The sequence below is a fragment of the Osmerus mordax genome, chromosome 6, assembly GCF_038355195.1.
Source record: "Osmerus mordax isolate fOsmMor3 chromosome 6, fOsmMor3.pri, whole genome shotgun sequence".
In the NCBI taxonomy this organism is placed as follows: Eukaryota; Metazoa; Chordata; class Actinopteri; order Osmeriformes; family Osmeridae; genus Osmerus; species Osmerus mordax.
Window position 1 is genome coordinate 17,960,430 of NC_090055.1, and position 18,988 is coordinate 17,979,417.

General features: G+C 44.5%; 1 protein-coding gene across 2 annotated transcripts; it reads right to left on the reverse strand.

Moving 5' to 3' along the window:
* Window positions 1-301: 301 nt before the first annotated feature.
* Window positions 302-16,897, reverse strand: kcnn4 (potassium intermediate/small conductance calcium-activated channel, subfamily N, member 4). 2 transcript variants are annotated; one of them, XM_067238737.1, is made up of 9 exons: window positions 16,380-16,897; window positions 12,885-12,980; window positions 10,118-10,587; window positions 9,058-9,193; window positions 6,219-6,329; window positions 4,389-4,510; window positions 2,677-2,746; window positions 2,017-2,177; window positions 302-1,335 (listed from the first exon to the last, which is right to left on the reverse strand). In XM_067238737.1, the coding sequence occupies exons 1-9, from the start codon at window positions 16,779-16,781 to the stop codon at window positions 1,332-1,334; spliced, it is 1,572 nt and encodes a 523-aa protein (XP_067094838.1). In that variant the 5' UTR covers window positions 16,782-16,897; the 3' UTR covers window positions 302-1,331. The 2 variants fall into 2 exon arrangements, with proteins under 2 accessions (XP_067094838.1, XP_067094837.1); XM_067238736.1 differs by lacking the exon at window positions 302-1,335 and having other exon boundaries at window positions 1,582-2,177.
* Window positions 16,898-18,988: the final 2,091 nt, after the last annotated feature.

Below are 18,988 nucleotides of genomic sequence, written 5' to 3' on the forward strand. Positions count from 1 at the left end.
GAACAGAAATCCAGTATTCATGCAACTTTGGACATTTTACTTTCACAAGGTGCTCAGTTAAGGAATACCTTTAACATAGTTGCAGCACAACCATTGTGTCTGCTTAAAAGGGTATTGTGTGGGACCAATGAAAAGTGTATGTAGCGCAATTCCTGTAGCGCAATTCCTATAGCACAAGTTAAAATTGCTTTTCAAGGACTCAGCTAAAATGACCTTTTTACTATATAAAAATGAACATCCAAAATCTGAACTTGGAGAGGCCAACTCACAATCAAAAGCAGTATACCTCAAAGTTTAAACAGACACCTACATTGGATTGCAGGAGAAATTTAATCTATTTCTATACATGGCAATGGAACTCATAACACCTCTATGACGTGACCACACTGTATAAGTGATTCCATTTAATGTCCAGGAGGGGGCGCCATCTTCTCTATAACAGAGTCGAAGGTGACTCACTGCATTCCTAGCGAATTAGAGTCACAATGCAGAAAACAATTATTGTCTAGAATCCTAGATAACAAAATATTGGATTTGAGGCAAAAGCCAGACACTAATAAAGACAATATAAAAACATGTCCAAGAGACCTTCATATGTAGCGGTAGACTAACGGCAGTCATCTGAAGACCACTTATCGAGGACAACCTAATAACCCACAGAGGAATTAAAATGAGTAAAAGTGCTCATATAAAGGATGTGTGTGAATTCAACATGGATTGAAAGAAGCAGTTCTTCACTCATAGACCCACGGTAGGCCTATACGAGTCTCGCCGTTACACTTCCTTTTGGTAGTTAGCAGTTAGCGGTTAACAACCGTTGAGAGTGAAAGGCACTTTGGGAGAAGGTGCCTGACAATACTAGGAGGGCATCAAACCTCACTTTGTAATGCCTCTGGTTCCACAGGAATAAGGCACGGAGGGGGTGGGCGGGTTCTCAGAGCCAGAAGAGAATGTGGACGAAGAGAAGCAGCATCCAAGTCTCTTCCACAGACCACAGGGGGAATGGTGGTCCTCTACTGAGATTGTTATAGACTGTTATTAAGGCAGTGCTTTGTGCATATTAATCACTGTAACTGATACAAACACTTCCACTGTAATGAAAGCGAGTCTTTTCTAGTCTTGATACAAGTCAGTGTGCAGTCCATTCAACACTGGGTCAGACTGTCTCATGGTTGTGGCAGTCGTCCAAATGGTACAGCAGCGGCCAAATGTTAAGTGCAGCTTAGGGAGATGAGGCCTCCCCTCCAAGTCCCATGGAAATGACAGACCACGACTGTAATATAATAATATCATATCCATCTCCAGTCTTAAGGAAACCAGACAGCCACATGTCACCTGAAGAAGAAATAAAAGACAAGGGGACAGGAACGTAACGTTAGAGAAACGCTGGTGGCTGAGGGAACAGTGATAACCTTAGATGACATGCAGTTCTTCGTTGTAGCGGCACATCCAGGCAACTGTTTCTGGCATTTACATTGATGCATTCAACAGATGCTTTTAGCTACATACATATAGTGTATATATACACACATAGTAAGTAGCAGATAATCCAGGACTAGGAGAGCAAAGGTTTAACAGTAGTACTTTAAAAACTGTATTTTACAAGTAATGGTGCATCAATAGACTTATTTCAACTACACTATTGCATTAATTTAGCAAATAAGATAATGACTTGGCTCCAGAGATTTAGACTGTTGGGTTATATGTTTGAGATACCTGTTCTCTGGGGGGAGGGGCGTTGAATTTATGACCCCTTGATCTTATGCTCTACCGTTAAGCTATCCCTATCCCCTATTGTTACTTCAGGGTGATTGATTATGTGAGCTGTTCTCTGGGTGGTGCAAGGCTTGTGTTACCTGTTCTGTGGGCGGTGCAAGGCTTGTGTTACCTGTTCTGTGGGTGGTGCAAGGCTTGTGTTACCTGTTCTGTGGGCGGTGCAAGGCTTGTGTTACCTGTTCTGTGGGCGGTGCAAGGCTTGTGTTACCTGTTCTGTGGGCGGTGCAAGGCTTGTGTTACCTGTTCTGTGGGTGGTGCAAGACTTGTGCCAGAAGCTCAGAGGTCTGCTGGAAGCAGCGCGTGAGCTCGTCCAGCTTCTGTTCCATGGAGATGATTCGTTGCTCCAGCTCGCGGTACGAGTTGTTCCAGTTGGCACTGAGGTCACACATGATCATCTGCATCTGTTGACAGTCAATCACATTATGTTAATAATGTTAATGTACAGTTGATATTTATCAACCTGCAGAATCCACACCAACCCTGGCATGGCATCAACGATCATTGCTAACCTTTATTTTAAAATGTGTGTGCTCTGTCGCTAAGACTACGAAGCAAGTATACACAGATTTCTTTTATTGGAACAAATACATAATGTATGCACTGTACAGATGTACACAATCAAATTGTAGCCCTCTTCATAAGGCACCAAGGTCAGGTACTATGAAATGAGATCCAACCAAACCGCTCTCCTACACCTCACATTCAATCTTTTTTTATCTGTCAATTACAGACGTTCTAAGTGTTGTCATCATCCTTGTCATGTGTCAGTGGCGCCATGATGCACTATAAGGTCTGTGTAAGTCGTGAGTGGGTTCATTGAGTTCATATGGTGTTAACCTGCTTTGATACAGCCACTGAAATAAAGCAATAAAGGTGGACCTGAGATGTGGCTGTAGTTACCTTGGGGAGGTCAACCATCTCACTGGCGTAGTCTCTCAATTTTCTCTGCTTGAGACGCAAATGCCGAAATCTATATTACAGGAGGAAAAAAGATTAAAGGCAGGTTATGTCAATAACATGATTTCTACGGTGTATCAGAGTACTGTGTATAATCCTCTGAGAATGACAGCTTACCAGGTAGCTTAATTGACACCATGCAGGGAAGCAAGCATGAAATGATTGTGTCGAATAAAACGCCCTTACAATAACACCTCCTTTTTGATAATGGCCTAGGAAAACACAAGTTTTCCACCAGCAGAAAAATGATGGTCATTGCTGACATGATGGACTACATACAGTAGCTTTAGTTTACCTCTTGGCTTGTCAAGAACTCAACATACAAGAGCCATACTGTGTATTTTGATTGAGTAGTTTCAAGAAATATCCACTGCTGTAAAGTTCTTGACATTTATGGTTGGAAAAAACCCTAAATTTAGATTATAACTTGGGATGAAACCATAACTGCCCAGAGAAAGAAAAAACTAAAACCAATATTGCCAGGAACTTCCATTAAGAAGCCATGGGCACTGAGGTATACAGTCTTTAGGGCCTAACACGGGTGCCAGAAAACTCCAAACTGATGCATAAAAGATGAAGTAAAAGTAAAGATGGTCTCCGAGCTGTTTCACTATTCAAAGGATTCTGGAAGTGCTTTGTAATGCTGACTTTCCACAATGTATTTATAGTAAGTCTGCTAACTGTAACAAGGGAAGCTAATTCCCTCCACCCTTACAAGTGTTATGTTTTCTTAAAAAACAAAACAAAAAGGGATTTAACCCTTGTATTATCTTCGGGTCATTCTGACACATCAGTCATTGTGACCCACCGTCGTATTGCGACAACTTTACCACATACAAAAACAAAGTGAAGCATTTTCTTTTAACCGTAGGGCTGTCTCAGACCCCCCACATTGCGAAGGTTAAAATAAAATAATTTGTATTTGTTTTTGTATTGGGTAAAATTGGGTAAATACAACGATGGTTCGTTATGAACCTTTGGGTCATGTGACTCGAAGGCAGCACAAGGGTTAAGAGAGGTTCAAAAGCCCCAGACTGCACCCTCCAGGTGTCCACTGATGGTTACCCATGGTTACTTGTAAGGTGACTTATAAACTGGCACTGTGTTTGTTGATTTGTTAGTTTTCACCAATATATATATATATTATTCTAAGACACAAACCATGGGTGCTGTGACCAGTAGCGGTCCTAGCACATTTGGCACCCTAGGCAAGATTTATCGCCAGCACCCCCACCCGGGACGCAAATCGGTGTGCCACTCCCCCAACCACAACACGGACATATGCCCTAGGCGGCTGCCTTTGTCGCCAATACGAAGGACCGGCACTGGCTGTGACGGTAAATAGTATCCGGGCGCTCAGTCAGACACTTCCGACTGATGACTCTAAACATCAAATAACATCTTTGACATTTTGAGTTGAGATGGGAGAGGCGTGCCCAGTGGGAGCACAACAAATATGCTATGAGGGCTCCTCCTGATCCTAAAACGTTAACAAATTGTTATAGCCTGCGTTTACCATGTTGATAAAGACTGACTGACTCATAGAACCAGTTCTGAATGTTAACGTCACACACACCCATGCGCACACACCCATTCACAAACACACACACCCACTCACACACACAGCGTCTACAGGGTAGCGGTGATTGACTCACGCTCTGATGGCCTCCAGCAGACATCTCTGGTGTCTCCGGTGCTCTCCGGTGCTGCCCTTGGCCAGGTCCGTGCGATGCAGCAGCCAGCACTCCCTCAGCACGTTGGCCGCAGCGTGGCGTATCTGGGACAGAAATGGCAACGTTAAAACACAATCTATCAAGCTCCCTGACGCCAGCTTCCAGACCTGGTCACTAACAGAGATGCCCTACAGGATCTCATCCGCCCTCTCCACCCTCTCCTCCTCTTCTTCCTCAGCGTGCATAAGGTGAATAATACATGCTTACCATAGTCTTATAGGGTTTCTGTATTTACAGGAAATGTGAGATGAATGATATTTATCAAAACCACTATGTTGTAAAACAGGAAGATGGTGAAAAACCACATTACTTTTACTTCAGCTGATCAAATACGAGTGATATTGATGAGCTTCCTGTTCCAAACCTTAATGAATAAACTCAGCAATTTTAGATTATACAGAGCAGGTTCAGAGAGTAGGTTTGCCTACTAGAGTTTACTGCATGGAGTCTAAAAACAGAAGCGGATGGCTGCGTAATCATCACACTGGGAATAACATTTGAGGATGAGAATAGTCATCAGTGGCCCATATGTGACTTACGGACATTCCATTTTTTATTTTTTTTCATCACCCATTTCTCTTTTCTCTTTGATTCTATTAATGTCTGTTGGCCTTCCTGTCCAGCACACCGTTGCTGGCTGGCTCCCTGGCCGTGATGATGTCACCACGGCCTGTTTTGAGGGGGTTATTATTAGGGTCTGTCAGGGGTTGCATCCAGATGTCTTCCCCTCTTTCCGTCAGTGTAAATCTGAACAGCGACAGACAACGAGCACACGCACACACGTAACAAAACAACCACAAGCAGAGGTAAGGATGCACCCATCCACAGGATGCGGCCGCAAGCAGAAAGGAAGTGGTTGTATCCTTTGCCAGTCCGACCTCCAGCCTCACCGTGACAACAGTGGAGGGGCTGTGATGGCGCAACACAAGTGGCGCTGTAGCTTGTACACCAAACATACCGGTACTGTGGTTGTAAGTGACTGCATTTTGAAATGAAGTGTTACAGCGTAGTCACATCCAACTTTTTTTTCTTCTTGTTAACCATAACAGAGATTTGTTGTTCAAGTATGTAACCATACCTCCAAACACACACCCACCCACACAAGCACACACGGACACAGGACATAAACACGCACAGGACACACACGTTAGCACTTCCAGTTTCCTGTCGGTCCAAACGCCGTCCTGGACTGACACAAGTCTTTTTCCTGACAGCGACGCGATTGTTTCCTCCTTTTGACGCCTTGTGGAGGCTATTAAGAGAAAGGCAAGCCCTGTCTCTCTGACTTTTTCCCACACTATTCTGTCCTCCTCTGTGCCCTATTTAGGGAAAAGATAATATTATATAAAGACTCAAAAACCATAATACGCATGCAACATGGAAAATATCACTACTTCCACCCAGAAGGCCTCATCCGTTGTATAAAGAATATTAATTCTTCTTGCGAAACCGTGAAAACCTTTGATGGTTGGAGTCAATAGTTGGTTTTTACGATAGTTGATACTGAACAATACTGGCAAAGAGAATGATATAGGATCAACTTTTGGGATCACATTTGTTTTTGTTTTTACGGAAATAGTGTACAAGGAATCTTATTTTTTCCCTTTACCTATTCCAAAGGCAGCAGGAATCTAACCTGTGAATATAGGATGCTACGACAATGCTGATATTTATTTTCTCAACTTCAGATTGTTGATTCAAATCCTTTTTCACAAGCCTGGCGGTTTGAAACGGGTGAACTGAAGTCCTCACCCGTTTGGAGATCTGAATGTCCATCATGAAGAAGTGCACATGCTTCTCTCCTTTGTTTAGAGCCAGCTTCTTGGTCATGACAGCCACAAGCATGGCGGTGCAGGCCACTCCCTGAAAACAAACACACATACAGCCGTAGCCAAGGTTACCACATTGTCCTTGGGTCTTCCCCGGGGGGGGGGGGGGGGGGGGGGGGGTCTCAACAGTACTGTGTAAACATACAAGATGGATACCCTACTTGCTCAAGAACTTCATTTTAACAGGTCACGGTGTGAGTGAAATGTGGTCGGGCAATGAGAATAATGTGAGACCTTCTTATGTACTGTGCTATACCCCAAGGTTATGTTTTGAGAGTGAAATGGTTAAATGCAAGCCACAGTGGAACTGCTTGAATAAAGTGGGTTTCCTCTGAGAATAACTTTGAGCTATTACTGGACAGGGAACTACAGCATGCTGACTGAAAGATTCAGGCGAGCCACAGAGTGAATCAGAGAAACTCACACACTCATGGGCAACATTCAGACATGGGAACAGTTTAAATAGATGTGAGAGACTTGAGATGACAGTTATTTAAGATGAATGGTTTTCAAAGCAGACGCCTCTACTTTACCTTTTATTTCCTTTTTGGGATTGCATCAGTCAAATAGAAAAAGGAAGTGAGTGTGAGTCTTATCACGGTCTAGTAAACAAGAACACGTTCTTTAGGAACACAGCCTCATGTTTACATCAAAAACACAAGCAACTCATCAGAACACACGCATGATGTCGATGAATTCCTGGAACAGGATTCCGTGTGGATCTGCCCCCGTTCAATCTGGAAACAGGCACAACATCCTTCCCAGTATCCATCCACACGCACAGATGTGAGCTTCACCTCCCCAATCCAGCTGGAGGGGGAGTGAACATTTGAGCAGGTTGGAGCGACAGGTCGTCACGGAGGGGCTCCTGCCCACGCTACAGGTGTGAGCACCGCTTCCCTCATTGGCTCAGCGAGCTGCCCTGTTGGGAGTAGGAAACTCTTTTTTTTTTCCATGTCACGGGCACAGGTTGGCACTCCCTCCTGTTCCAGTGGTGCCAAGGGCTATAAACCACCTAAAAATGGAAATGGTGGAAAGTTTTCCCTTAAAAAAAGGGGAGAGCTTATAAAAATAAGGGGCGAGAGGAGTGAAGGATTATTTTCCACTGTGTCAGGGAGGTGTCTCGGCATGGCTTCGCCGCTCTGGTGACTCGCAGCTGCTCTTATCTGCTCGGATCGGAAACCGACCGACTGGAGGTGAGGCGGGGAGCCAAGTCCTCCCAGTCCGGCACGTTGCCCCTGGCAACGCTCGACCACCGCACTGACTCCCTCTTCCTCTCGCCCGGACTCTTCTTCCCCTCGCTCCTCCTCTCTGCGTTTACTGTATATCACTTTTCCCACTCAGCCTTCTCCATGTTTCACTCCATCTGACTCTTGACCTTCCTCCAAACACACACTTCGCTATCACCCTTCCTCCAGACGCTAGCTGGAGATTTATTCCACTTTGACCTTTCATGTCAACAGTATTGATTTTCATATAAGCTCGAGCACTTGGGGAAAAAAAACATCAAAAGATACAATTTTGCTTTGGGTTTCCCTTTCGCAATGGGCGTACAAAGTTGCTGTTAGTCTTGTAACACAACAAGACGCTACGCCCCTACAGACTGCACTTGGTCTAGGGCAAGCAAGCGCACCAATCAGCACTTTTCATATCCCCAGGAACTCTCCTTCCTGGGCCAGTAACATTACAACCAGTGGCCACACAGCAACCCTCCACATCTCCACCTGGGCTAAGTGGAAGGAAGCCATGGATTATGAAGAGGAAACCCCAGCCCTCTGCTCCACCTACAATTTGTGTTCACAGTGTGCCTTTGTATGAGAGACTCACAGTAGGCTCCAGCAAACCTAATGTAAATAAACTACTTAAATAACATATGAAATACTCCTGGCAAGGACTACACTGAGAGATTCATAGGCAGGCAGATAGTAGTAAGGCTGATGTCAAGCTCTTCTGGGAGACGTAGTGCCTGGTGGAGGAGGGGCCCCTTACAGAGACTCTTAACTCTCCAACTGTTATCTATCACACCAACCCAACTGAGAGAAATAGTCTCTTCAAAACTGCACACCATAGCTAGGCAAGGTAGAGCTAAATTGAGTGGAAGTCAGAATGGAATAGAATCCTAGACTCTCCACTGCATTCTTCTAGACAACTGCACTTTTAAACCAGGCATTGACAAACACTGAGAACATGGAAAGACATACAGACAGAGACTAAGTCAAGAGATATAGATTAGAGTTGTGACAGGCAAACAATGAGGCTGGCAGAGTCACTACCGTGCTCCCTCAGTGCACTTAGTCATCAGAGCCGGACTGTTCCAGAATCAGATTTGTTATTTGGGTAGGGTGTTACACTCGGTGCCGTCATCCTGGGTATATGTTTTCTGATAAGAGCAGGCACTTCAAACGTGACGAACCCTTCCGCAACAAGCATCTGAGGGGCTCTGAATCGAGCTTCCTTCTATTCTTCTGCACTTATAGACACATTTAACAAAACATGTACAGTGCTGTTAGTCAGCTAACGTACTGTAACATGCTGTCGTGTACGGAGACTGAATTTGTTTATCTTGGTTGGCCATGATAATCTATCAAGCATTTCATTTCTATTATCTACATTTATTTTGGATTTCTTGAGATTCTGGGACTGTTACCTGAACACTCAATATGCAGGCTGGCATCATGAACTAACCCTCTGCATGCGAAAAACAACTCTACATTTAAATCTCATGCATCAAAACAAACAGGTATCTCCCCCATTCTAGTTACCATGACTCCGGTGAACAGACACACCACTTTGCCGCAGCTGGTGTTGGGTGCCACGTCGCCGTAGCCGACGGTGAGGAAGGTGATTGCGATGAGCCACAGCGCCGTGTCGATGCGGCCCGTCCCTGCCTGCGTCTGCCTACAGGGGGCCACAGAGAGCTGAGCATTAGCCAATGGGTTACGAGATTTCATACAGCTTCCGGTAAACATCAGTCAGGGCTGAGCATTAGCCAATGGGTTACGAGATCTCACACAGCTTCCTGTAAACAACAGTCAGGTATGTTATGGCATAATATCGCATTATATAAAGGTCAGTGTCTCGGACCAGTGAGTCAAACAAAGACTCGAGATGAACCGTAACAAGTCCAACCAACACACGTCCTGCTCTGGAATCTAATTTAGAACGGCAGAATTATTGTTGCAACATTAGAACGTTGATGTTTATCAGCTGTCAGTCATCAGTCTTGCAATCTTCCCATCAAGCTTGCGGGCCAGCTCCACTAATCAAAGTGCAGCGGACTAATGTACATGCAATTGGGAAGGCTTTCCATCTATTGTTGGTTCAGTGTAAACAAATGATCTCACACTGACCGCACAGAGTGCAGAGTGCTGATGGTGGGTTGGCTCACAATGAAGAGCAATTTGTTAGAGTAACTGAGCAGAAAACGACTATCATCGAATCAGTTATTATTAAGCGTCCTCTCCAAATAGGAAACTCAAATTGACCATCAAGATCGAAAGCAGAGTGTACATTTCAAAGCCAGTCTGTTTTCAATAAATGTGTGTAAGTGTGTGTGTGGGGGGGGGGGGGGGGGGGGTGGTGGAGTGGGAGGGACCTATCCTGTACATGTGTGTGTGCATGGTGTGTGTGTCTCTGTGCTTGTAGTTTTCAAGACAGTCTGTCAGCCTTTCAGCTCACACTGCCAGGTTTCACTTCACCCTTCAATGTACAGTAGGCAACTCTGTCCCAATACTCAAGTAGGCCTGCAGATGTACTGTAAGACTGAAACTGTGGCTGTCATGTGAACCTGTGGTCTGTCTGTGCGACTGCCTCACAACCGACCTCTCACACAGCGTGAGCATCCAGGAAGCGATGAGCCAGAAGAGGAGGATAAACACCAGCAGCGTGCGCCCAGGGTACTTGTTCATCAGCACCTTGAGCACGAAGCGGAAGGTGAAGTTGATGTTGTTGAGGGAGCCGATGCTCCTGTAGGAGGCGCTCAGGAGCACTTTGCTGTGCAGCAGGATGGCCCTGTGCACCAGGTAGAGACGCAGGAACATCAGCGCAGACAGCAACAGCTCCGTGTTCAACAGCGCCTCCCCGTGGCGGGAGGACACACACAGAGACGCGGAGGAGGTGGAAGAAGAGTTGGCCTCGAGCTCGTCTCCGTCCTGGGTCAAGGGGACGGCCAGCTCCCAGTAGGTGCCCACCGGATGGATGGCACAGACGAGGAGCTCCAAGGAGACGCCAAACACTCTGTGGGTCGTCATGGCTATCCGCCAGTCCACTTGGTTGTGATCGATGATGAAAAGCTGTAGAAAAGGGGGGGGGTTGGATACAGAGAAACGGAGAGAAAGAGGTGAAAGACAGAAAGAGGTGAAATAACGAGAAAGAGAGAGAGAGAGAGAGAGAGAGAGAGAGAGAGAGAGAGAGAGAGAGAGAGAGAGAGAGAGAGAGAGAGAGAGAGAGAGAGAGAGGGAAGGGGGGGGCAATAAATAAGATTTTTATTTTAATTCAGGACTAAGTAAAGGTGGGACTGGGGAGAACTAAAACATGATTAATTTCATTTTGAGATGAGGGCCAAACCAAACAAAGTTCCGCCCAAGCAGATACGAAGACTAGTTAAGTCAAGAATGTAAGGGTTATGGTGGCCGAGCACCTCTATAAATCTCCAGTCCATTCTCTGCTGCACTGAGATGACAAAAACATACATTTATCCTATAGAAAACAACAACAGTGAATCACTGTTGGATAAAACGCACACAGACAATACTCTTTGTATTCCTTACATTCATGCTAAAACTGTTCTCACAATGTCAGAACAGACTGTTCTTTGTTTTGTTGCTATATCAGTATACAAAATGCAGAACAAACACCGGTTTTACTGGGAATTTGGGAAGACAACACAGTATATCAACACCCAGCATCATACGCTCACATACACAAAGCTACAAGGCTGTGGGGTCGCTTTGTTCAAGGCTCAGAAACTGACGTTTTGAAACTGAAGCTAGGTTCAAATAGCCCTCATGTGAATCTGTCCTGTTCCACAGTGAGTATTTACTTATTTAACTGCCTGAACAGAATGCAAAGATCTTCTTACTGTTGGATGCAAATGAGTAGCTGTACTGTATGTGCCTGAAAGGAGGCCTTCATGTATGCGAGTGTTCAAGCAAAGCAGGCATCTACTGACCAGGGAACCCTGGAAACGTGGATTAATTAAGTGGAAACCATGGGAATCTAGTCAAGACCAGAATACAAGTGCCAAAATGTGTGTGGAGGAGGTGTGTGTGTGGGGGTGGGGGGGGTGGGGGTGGGGGGTGTTGTGGATCACATTTAGACAGGTGATGGTGTTGGCAGTCCTCACTCCTGGGTGCATGTGTTAAGATACTCAAGACCCTGTAGGACTCTGGCCAACACTCTCCCACTAAAATCACTTCACACGAGGACCAGGAGATGACCCACGAGGGAACACACTGTATTGGGAGTTTTTTTCTTTTTGGACTTTCAATGTTTAAATAACCTTTTCAATCCCATCATGTTCTTTGACCTACAATTGAAAGTCGTAGCCTTGAGAATGGAGCACTAATAATTACTTCCGGAGGTCTGAATGAACCAGTCATTCACTGTTTCCTGAAGGTGCACTGAGTTTACGATAGTAAAACATTCTGAAAGGGTCTCACAACATCGGGCTACAGCTTCGATAAAGAAATGATAGCCTCTAGCTCCACCCTCACCTTCCTTATCTCCCTTAAGCACTTGTACCAACTCCCCCTTCCCCCATACCCCCCCCTCCTCCCCCCACACCCCCACACTTCGTTCAACCACACAGCTGAAGGGCTGCAAGCAGCAAGTACTGTAGCAGCATTCGTGGTTACACACATTTACCTGTCTCTCCTCTGGTACTGAATAACATTCTGAGAAACAGGAAACTGTATAGAAGTTCTCTTACAACAAGCTCGACACCTGCTACCTGCCCTTCACGTCGCGGTTTGCTGGCTACTCCAAGGAAGGAGTGACCAGACAAGGAGGGACTGGGTCTTTTACATATCCAGTTTCCGGATCTTCTACCAAAGCCCTGGCGACATGTGTAATGAGTCAGGACAAAAATAAGACGAAGCCTCCATGTTGTACAAGTTCTGAGGTGTCATCTGGGCCTAGTTGGTGTTATTAGCCTGTCAGCTATTGCTAGTATGGAGGATTTACAGCCTGGGTAAACACGCAGTTCTGACTCCTGCTGATATCTTATGTATATGTTTACATGTAGCTTTTTTAATAGCACTGTAATATTCTTAGCAGACTGACAGAGAGTTGCTGATCAGAGAAGGCCACCAAATGACCTGTGACAACTGCAGAGGTCAAAGGTTCAGCTGGACAAAAGATCCTACAAATGATGACAGATGTCTGATGATTAAACTCAATGGCCTCCTCAAAAGGGTAATATAAAATAATAGAAATTGCTGGATGTTTTTCTTTGGCAGTCAAGGCATGTTACACAAGTAACACATAGGCAACACATTTACACACGTATCCCATCCTACACATCCTCCTTAAGCCAACCTTGACCCTTGACCCTGGCACTCTCGCCGGTTGGGAACGAAGGCACACTCACCCTGATGTCCTTATAGTGGAAGGCTAAAATGAGAACCAGAAGGCACCCTGTGGACATACTGATGGAGCAGTTGATGATAAAGGCGTAGCTGGAGCCCTGGAAAGGAAGGAGGAAGAGGAGGGAGGAAAGAGAGAAGATAAAAACAATAAAAGGGAGGTTTATAGTTATTATAGTCAGACTCAGTTTCAGGTTCTTTTCCACTTGATTGTTTTCCAGTAGCTGCGTATTAGCGGAATACCCTGACCTTGGCTTCGGTCTTAGCTTCCATACCGATTTGGTGACAACTTTATTGTCACACATGCACATGCATACATGCACTCACACTGCAGTAGAAAATAAATCAAGTTAATGTGGGCCTATTTTGCTAATATGATCCCATTAATTAACTGCAGAAAAAAACTGCATTATGTGAACTAAATATCTGTAAGTCACTCTCACTGAGTATTAATGTTTTGAATTAATAATTAACATTTACGTAGACTAGAGATAGAATTTGCAACCGCGAAATGAACATGGATGAAAGGGCACAATGATGCAGCCTTTTATGCACCCCTCATGAAGGTCAACAGGCCCCAAACTGACCCTCTGTCAAACATTTGACTACGCACAGGTCGACATCCCCTAATGTAATAAAAAGCTTGCTGTTTAGAGCCATGACGTCGACTGATGTAACCTCGATGGAAGTTTTAACGGGGAGTTAATTTAATGACGGGCGGTTTACAGTTTAAAAGATAATTGCAAATTTTCAGACAAAGTTGAGGAAACTTCCACGTGGAGAGGTAGGGAGCTGGATGGTGTGATGACGTTTGTTGGCAAATTCGATTGTTTTCCACAATTTCTCCTGTAGCATCTGCATCATGTCTAATTTTACCCGGGCTAATTGGAAAGCTTCACATATGCGTAACGTTCATTTGAGTGCATTCTATCAAGTCCAAAACACATTGCTTGCTATAGGTGTTTAACATTTTGTTAAACATTTTTCCTTGGGAAACTCAGTAGTTTTAAGCTCTTTTGAAACGACCTAACGTGGTTAACATTGATTGTTGCCTAAAGACTTGGCCGGATAACGCACGAGCCACCCAAGACCACGGCTCATCCTCACGGTGTCCACGTTTAACAACGTTTAATGTAAGGGTTTACCTTGTAATAAAAGTTGTCCATGAGGAGAATCTTTTAATATGCAAATTATAATCAAGAAGTTTCACGCTTAATGCAGTGTTTACGCAAGCTAGCAGCAGTGACATCAGTAGGCCACAGGCTATAATCAACGTCGTTTGTTTAGTTTCAGTCACAACATGCGGATGTTGTATCGGCTTTACTATAGAAACGCATCCTCTTGGCAAACTGTTCGATGTGACAGGACTTAACTGCGGAAGAGAGAGGCGCAAAGAACAGGACGTGTACGCACTTCAGGATCCCAGGACGGCCCCTTAGCCGTACTAGCATTTCCCCAGACCTTGAAATCAGCTGCGCGCCTCGAGGTGAACCTCTTGAATTATTCAAATAGTCTCTAATTATACACCAAATTATGTGGAAAGAGCCATACCGTGAGCAATTTCGCTAAGGGAAGTACTGAAATGTGGAAAAACTGCTACAATAGCCCAATTTCCTGCATAATTTGGCGTCCAAGAAAAGACTTAATTGTCAGAGACAGGCGATCAGGCGTTACAGTATATTTAAACATGTAGTTTCATTATTCGTAACGGTTTGGCATTGGCATTTTGGTCACATACCGAAACCCATAGATCTTTCTCAAAGCTTACAGTTACTACGGTTTTACTTAACCCAAGTTCATGTTCTGTTGGTATTTATTACAGAATTGTTTTTTCTTGACATGAACTGGCCTGTGCATTCTCTATGGAAGTTATTTACTTAGCCTAACTCTAAACAGCTTTATCCGTTGTGATCTGCATGCTAATATTATGCAGGCGCCAGTAATAATAGGGTCAGGGTTTGAAATCTCAGGTGTCGGTCGAACTATTTCGCTTGCGTGCACGTTATGAGTGTTGAAGCAGTCAGTAAATAAAGAAAATTGTTAAGATAACAAAGAAAGAGAATAAAGCAGTTGAATTGTGTGACTTGATCCGTGTGTCTATATGCTCCGTTGATTTGCCAGGTGATTTGATAAGTTGCACCAAATGTTACTCTCAGTTTCACCCACCAATTCAACGGAAGATTCTCATAGGCATATTGAACCACGAGACTGAGTTCGGTTAACCAGTTCGAAAAACCTCTACATTAAATTAAGACAGAATAACCTACATAATATATGACGTTCTGAAAACAGCAAACAGCCTAACTCTTCTCAGAACTATAAAGTTGCATACACATATTTGTATGATCATAACATAAAAGGTTAAGGTTCCACTAACACCTCATGTGAATGAACAATGTTATATTTGGTATTTGGCTCTATTTTGAACCTATTTTAACCCAGCAAATTTTGTGACCTGCCAAAAGTTTCTCTCCTGGGGAGACTTGAAACACACGGTGTTTACATTACATTTACATTTTACATTTAGTCATTTAGCAGACGCTCTTATCCAGAGCGACTTACAGTAAGTACAGGGACATTCCCCCGAGGCAAGTAGGGTGAAGTGCCTTGCCCAAGGACACAACGTCAGTTGAAATGACCGGGAATCGAACTGGCAACCTTCGGATTACTAGCCCGACTCCCTCACCGCTCAGCCAACTGACTCCCACAACTGACTGTTATCTCCATGACATGCTAGTTGAATAGCTAAGTGGTGTTAGCAGCCAGCAGGTCCGCTGATTCACAAGATATTCAATGTCATGATATGCTGGGCTTGCACTTGTTGAGCATTTTATCTCAATGTGTTGATCGAGACATTTATTAATTTAGCAGATCCAGAGCAGTAGCGCATACAGTATAAGAGCAGAGCACAGTTTTAACACGATTTTAGGGACAAGGTCAGCACTATATGGCTGAACATTTTGTATTTTCATTTATTCTTTATAGTGTTTCTGTACTATTTGCAGTGAATCAGATCATAAACACAGCGATTCTCACCTTGTCTTTCCTTGTTCGTATACCCCCCCCCCCCCCTCTCTCTCTCTCTCTGACTCTGGCAGGTGACTGCTCAGGTCAACAGGTGTCTTTGACATGGCCTGGGTCTTTGTATTGATCCAGAAAGGGAGCTGTCAGCACTTTAGTCCTCCGCCAAGAATAGGCTTGAGCCTTCTTGTGTTTGATAAACATTCCATGTCATCTCTATTAGACAAGGACAGGTCAGGAACAGTGAACCACGTCTCCTACTGGCTGCTCTCTGTTTCAGTTCCCCTGATTTAAAGAGGGATGACAGATTTGGTTTTGAAACACGTTTTGCTTGTTTCACGTCAGTTGTCCTGACTTTTGACAAAGAAATGAGACCCCCATTTATTTTCAATGTTTGCTATAGCCAAACGAAGTTATTATGCGATAGTATTTATTATCAGTTTATTTGGGAATTAGACTGTAAATGTAAATAGACCTACCGGCTCATAAGCAAATGGACACAGCTCCGCGTGCAAGATCATGAGCAGTATTCCAAGCAGAGCTGTGCCCAAAGCCCACGCGCACAGGCGCTTTTTGTCCTCCAGCAAAAACTTTCTGTCTCGCAGTCTGTAAAGATTGTCCCCCTCAATAGGGGTCACCCGCTTCCCTGTGTGGGATAGTGGGACAGATATTTCCGTCGTGTCCCCGCCGTTTCGATTGATCAATCCATCGCAGTTCATACCGTCCACTTTTGAATCGTTGTTGATGTTGTGGGAGGTCATCTCCATAGCGCACTTGGCACGGCTGTTGCCGTTCTCCCTGTCGCCGTCCACTGCTGCCTCGTCCTCTCCTTGTCCAGCTTCCCTTTTGTCGGTGCTCTGCCCCCGAGTGCGAGAAGACATAGATGGGCAAACCGTGAACCGGGTCCTCCTCCCCTCCGTCCCACATGTAAGGTTGAGGATTTAGGTGGTGTGATACGCGCTCACCTGGAGATCGCCACCACCCGCATGGTTACGCGCGCCACTGTTGAGTTGGACTATGCGCTCATTTGCATGCGTTATTATCAGAGCGAGCCAGTCTGACACTAGTGTGCCTGGAGTTTGCCTGTTGCGTCTACATTAACAATGTGCATAATGTAGGAAGTTCTACCAGCCGTGCTTTAAAGATTGGTCAAGCAAGATTTGAAGGAATTTGAAGGCATATTTTCACGCTCTTGACCTTTTTTAGTGCCATCCAATAATGTTAAGCAATATTTGGGGTTAGAGACTACTGACATGAAGTAGCTAACCCGTGCATTCCCATTTGTTAGATCATTTGACACCCCCACCGAAATACTGAATAATAAACTCATCATGGTGACATAATATACTTTAAATGAGGCTAAATGGTCTTACAGTGCTTGATAAGGTTGTTTATGAAGTACCTATCACGATACCTAAAAGCCAAAACCATATACCAGACCTATAAATGATCAGTGTTCCAAAAATTAAGTGAGCCTTCTCATTAAAATGGATAGAGGGAGACCTCTAGTGGCTAAATTAAGTTTCTAGTGAAGAAAACAAAAGACAACACAATAATGGGAAAACACGTCCCAATTAAAGTTATGACATAATCACTCGCCACAAACCTTAAGCCTTTATTTCAACAGAAGTGTAGTGTATGAAAAATATGAAACATATCCACCAGACCTGCAAACTTGTCGCTTTTCGGCGACAATCGCTCGGTAGCACTTTTTCTCTTGACCAATCGGAATCTTAGCACTTGCGTCAGAATCTTTAAGCACACAGCGGCAACTGTTACTTGCACTGGCCAAGTAAGTGTTGCCAGGTCCGCGGTTTTCCCGCGGAATTGGGCTACTTTTGAAGTGTTGCCGCGGGTTTTAATTTTTTGTCCGCTGGTTCGGGTAGACCTATTTTGCATGCAAATGACATGAATATCTTTAAATAAAAATCCATATTTTAAATGAAATAATTTATTTATACCCAAATCCTACCAAACTGACTCCAGATCAGCACGTACACACATGGACATGGGACACGCCCACATACACACACGGGTGTGCTCATGCCTATGCTCTCGATCCCAACTGGTAGTTAGTGTAGCTAGCTAGCTAGCAAGCAACCCCGGGGAGAAACATGACACCCGGTAAGTGGGCAAAATACGGGAAGAAATATACAAAAGAATGGGAAAGTAAAAACAGAATTAAAGAAGGGATAGAACGTGTGGCTGGGGATGATACCAAAGGTTTTTGTCGGTACTGCAAAAGCGAGATCCGCGCGCACTACAGTGAGTCCAAAACCACAGCAAAATGGAGAAACACATTCGCTGCTCCGTTCTCCAGTTGTCGAGTGCATACATTGTTTGACGTGAGCATGCAAAAACAGCTTGCTGTTGTAATACGATACTACAGCCAAACACAGCAGCGCATTGTGTCTACTTTTGCTGGTATCAAAAATTTAGAAGGCGGAGATGCCAATTCAATAACGGACGCATTGCTGAATTTTTTGCAAGAATGCAAGCTGTGTCCAAAACAATGCATCGGGCTCGCAACCGACGATGCAATACTATGTGCGGCAAGAACCATTCACTTCTCACAAAATTTCGAGCACAACCCCAACGTCGTGTTTGTGAAATGTGTGTGTCACTCTATTCAGCTGTGCTCCTCATATGCAATGCGCGTGTTGCCGAGAAATGTAGAATACCAGATGTCGCAAACTTATGCTTGATTTTCACACAGTACTCTCCGCCAGCAAAACTACAAGCATCTCTATGAAACGATTAACGTTGGAGAAGCTCCACTAAAAATCCTCCAACTTTCAGACACAAGATGGCTAGCTGTACTTTCCATCTGAAACATCTTGTTTCAGATGGAAAGAAAACACAAATCCATAGCTTTTCCAAGAACTCATCACGTTCTATCTGAGCCTGCTACGAAGAGTCACAAACATCAGCACCGTGGTCGTGGACAGCTCAAGGTGGAACAAATGAAACAACGTCTGCCTACCAACATGCAATAACTCCAGTCTCTCGGGGCCTTGAGTCCATCTACGGTGCTCAGTGTTCAGAAAACCCCCAGCTGGCATCTATGTCATTTCTCCATCTGTACACA

Excerpts from the sequence above, each read along its gene's own strand:
- kcnn4 (XM_067238737.1), bottom strand. The coding sequence starts at position 16,781 with ATGTCTTCTCGCACTCGGGGGCAGAGCACCGACAAAAGGGAAGCTGGA. Across the intron at positions 10,588-12,884 it reads TCCACTATAAGGACATCAGG|CTTTTCATCATCGATCACAA; the intron begins GTGAGTGTGCCT and ends CCTTTTCTACAG. Across the intron at positions 2,747-4,388 it reads CTGCTGGAGGCCATCAGAGC|ATTTCGGCATTTGCGTCTCA; the intron begins GTGAGTCAATCA and ends CCTGTAATATAG.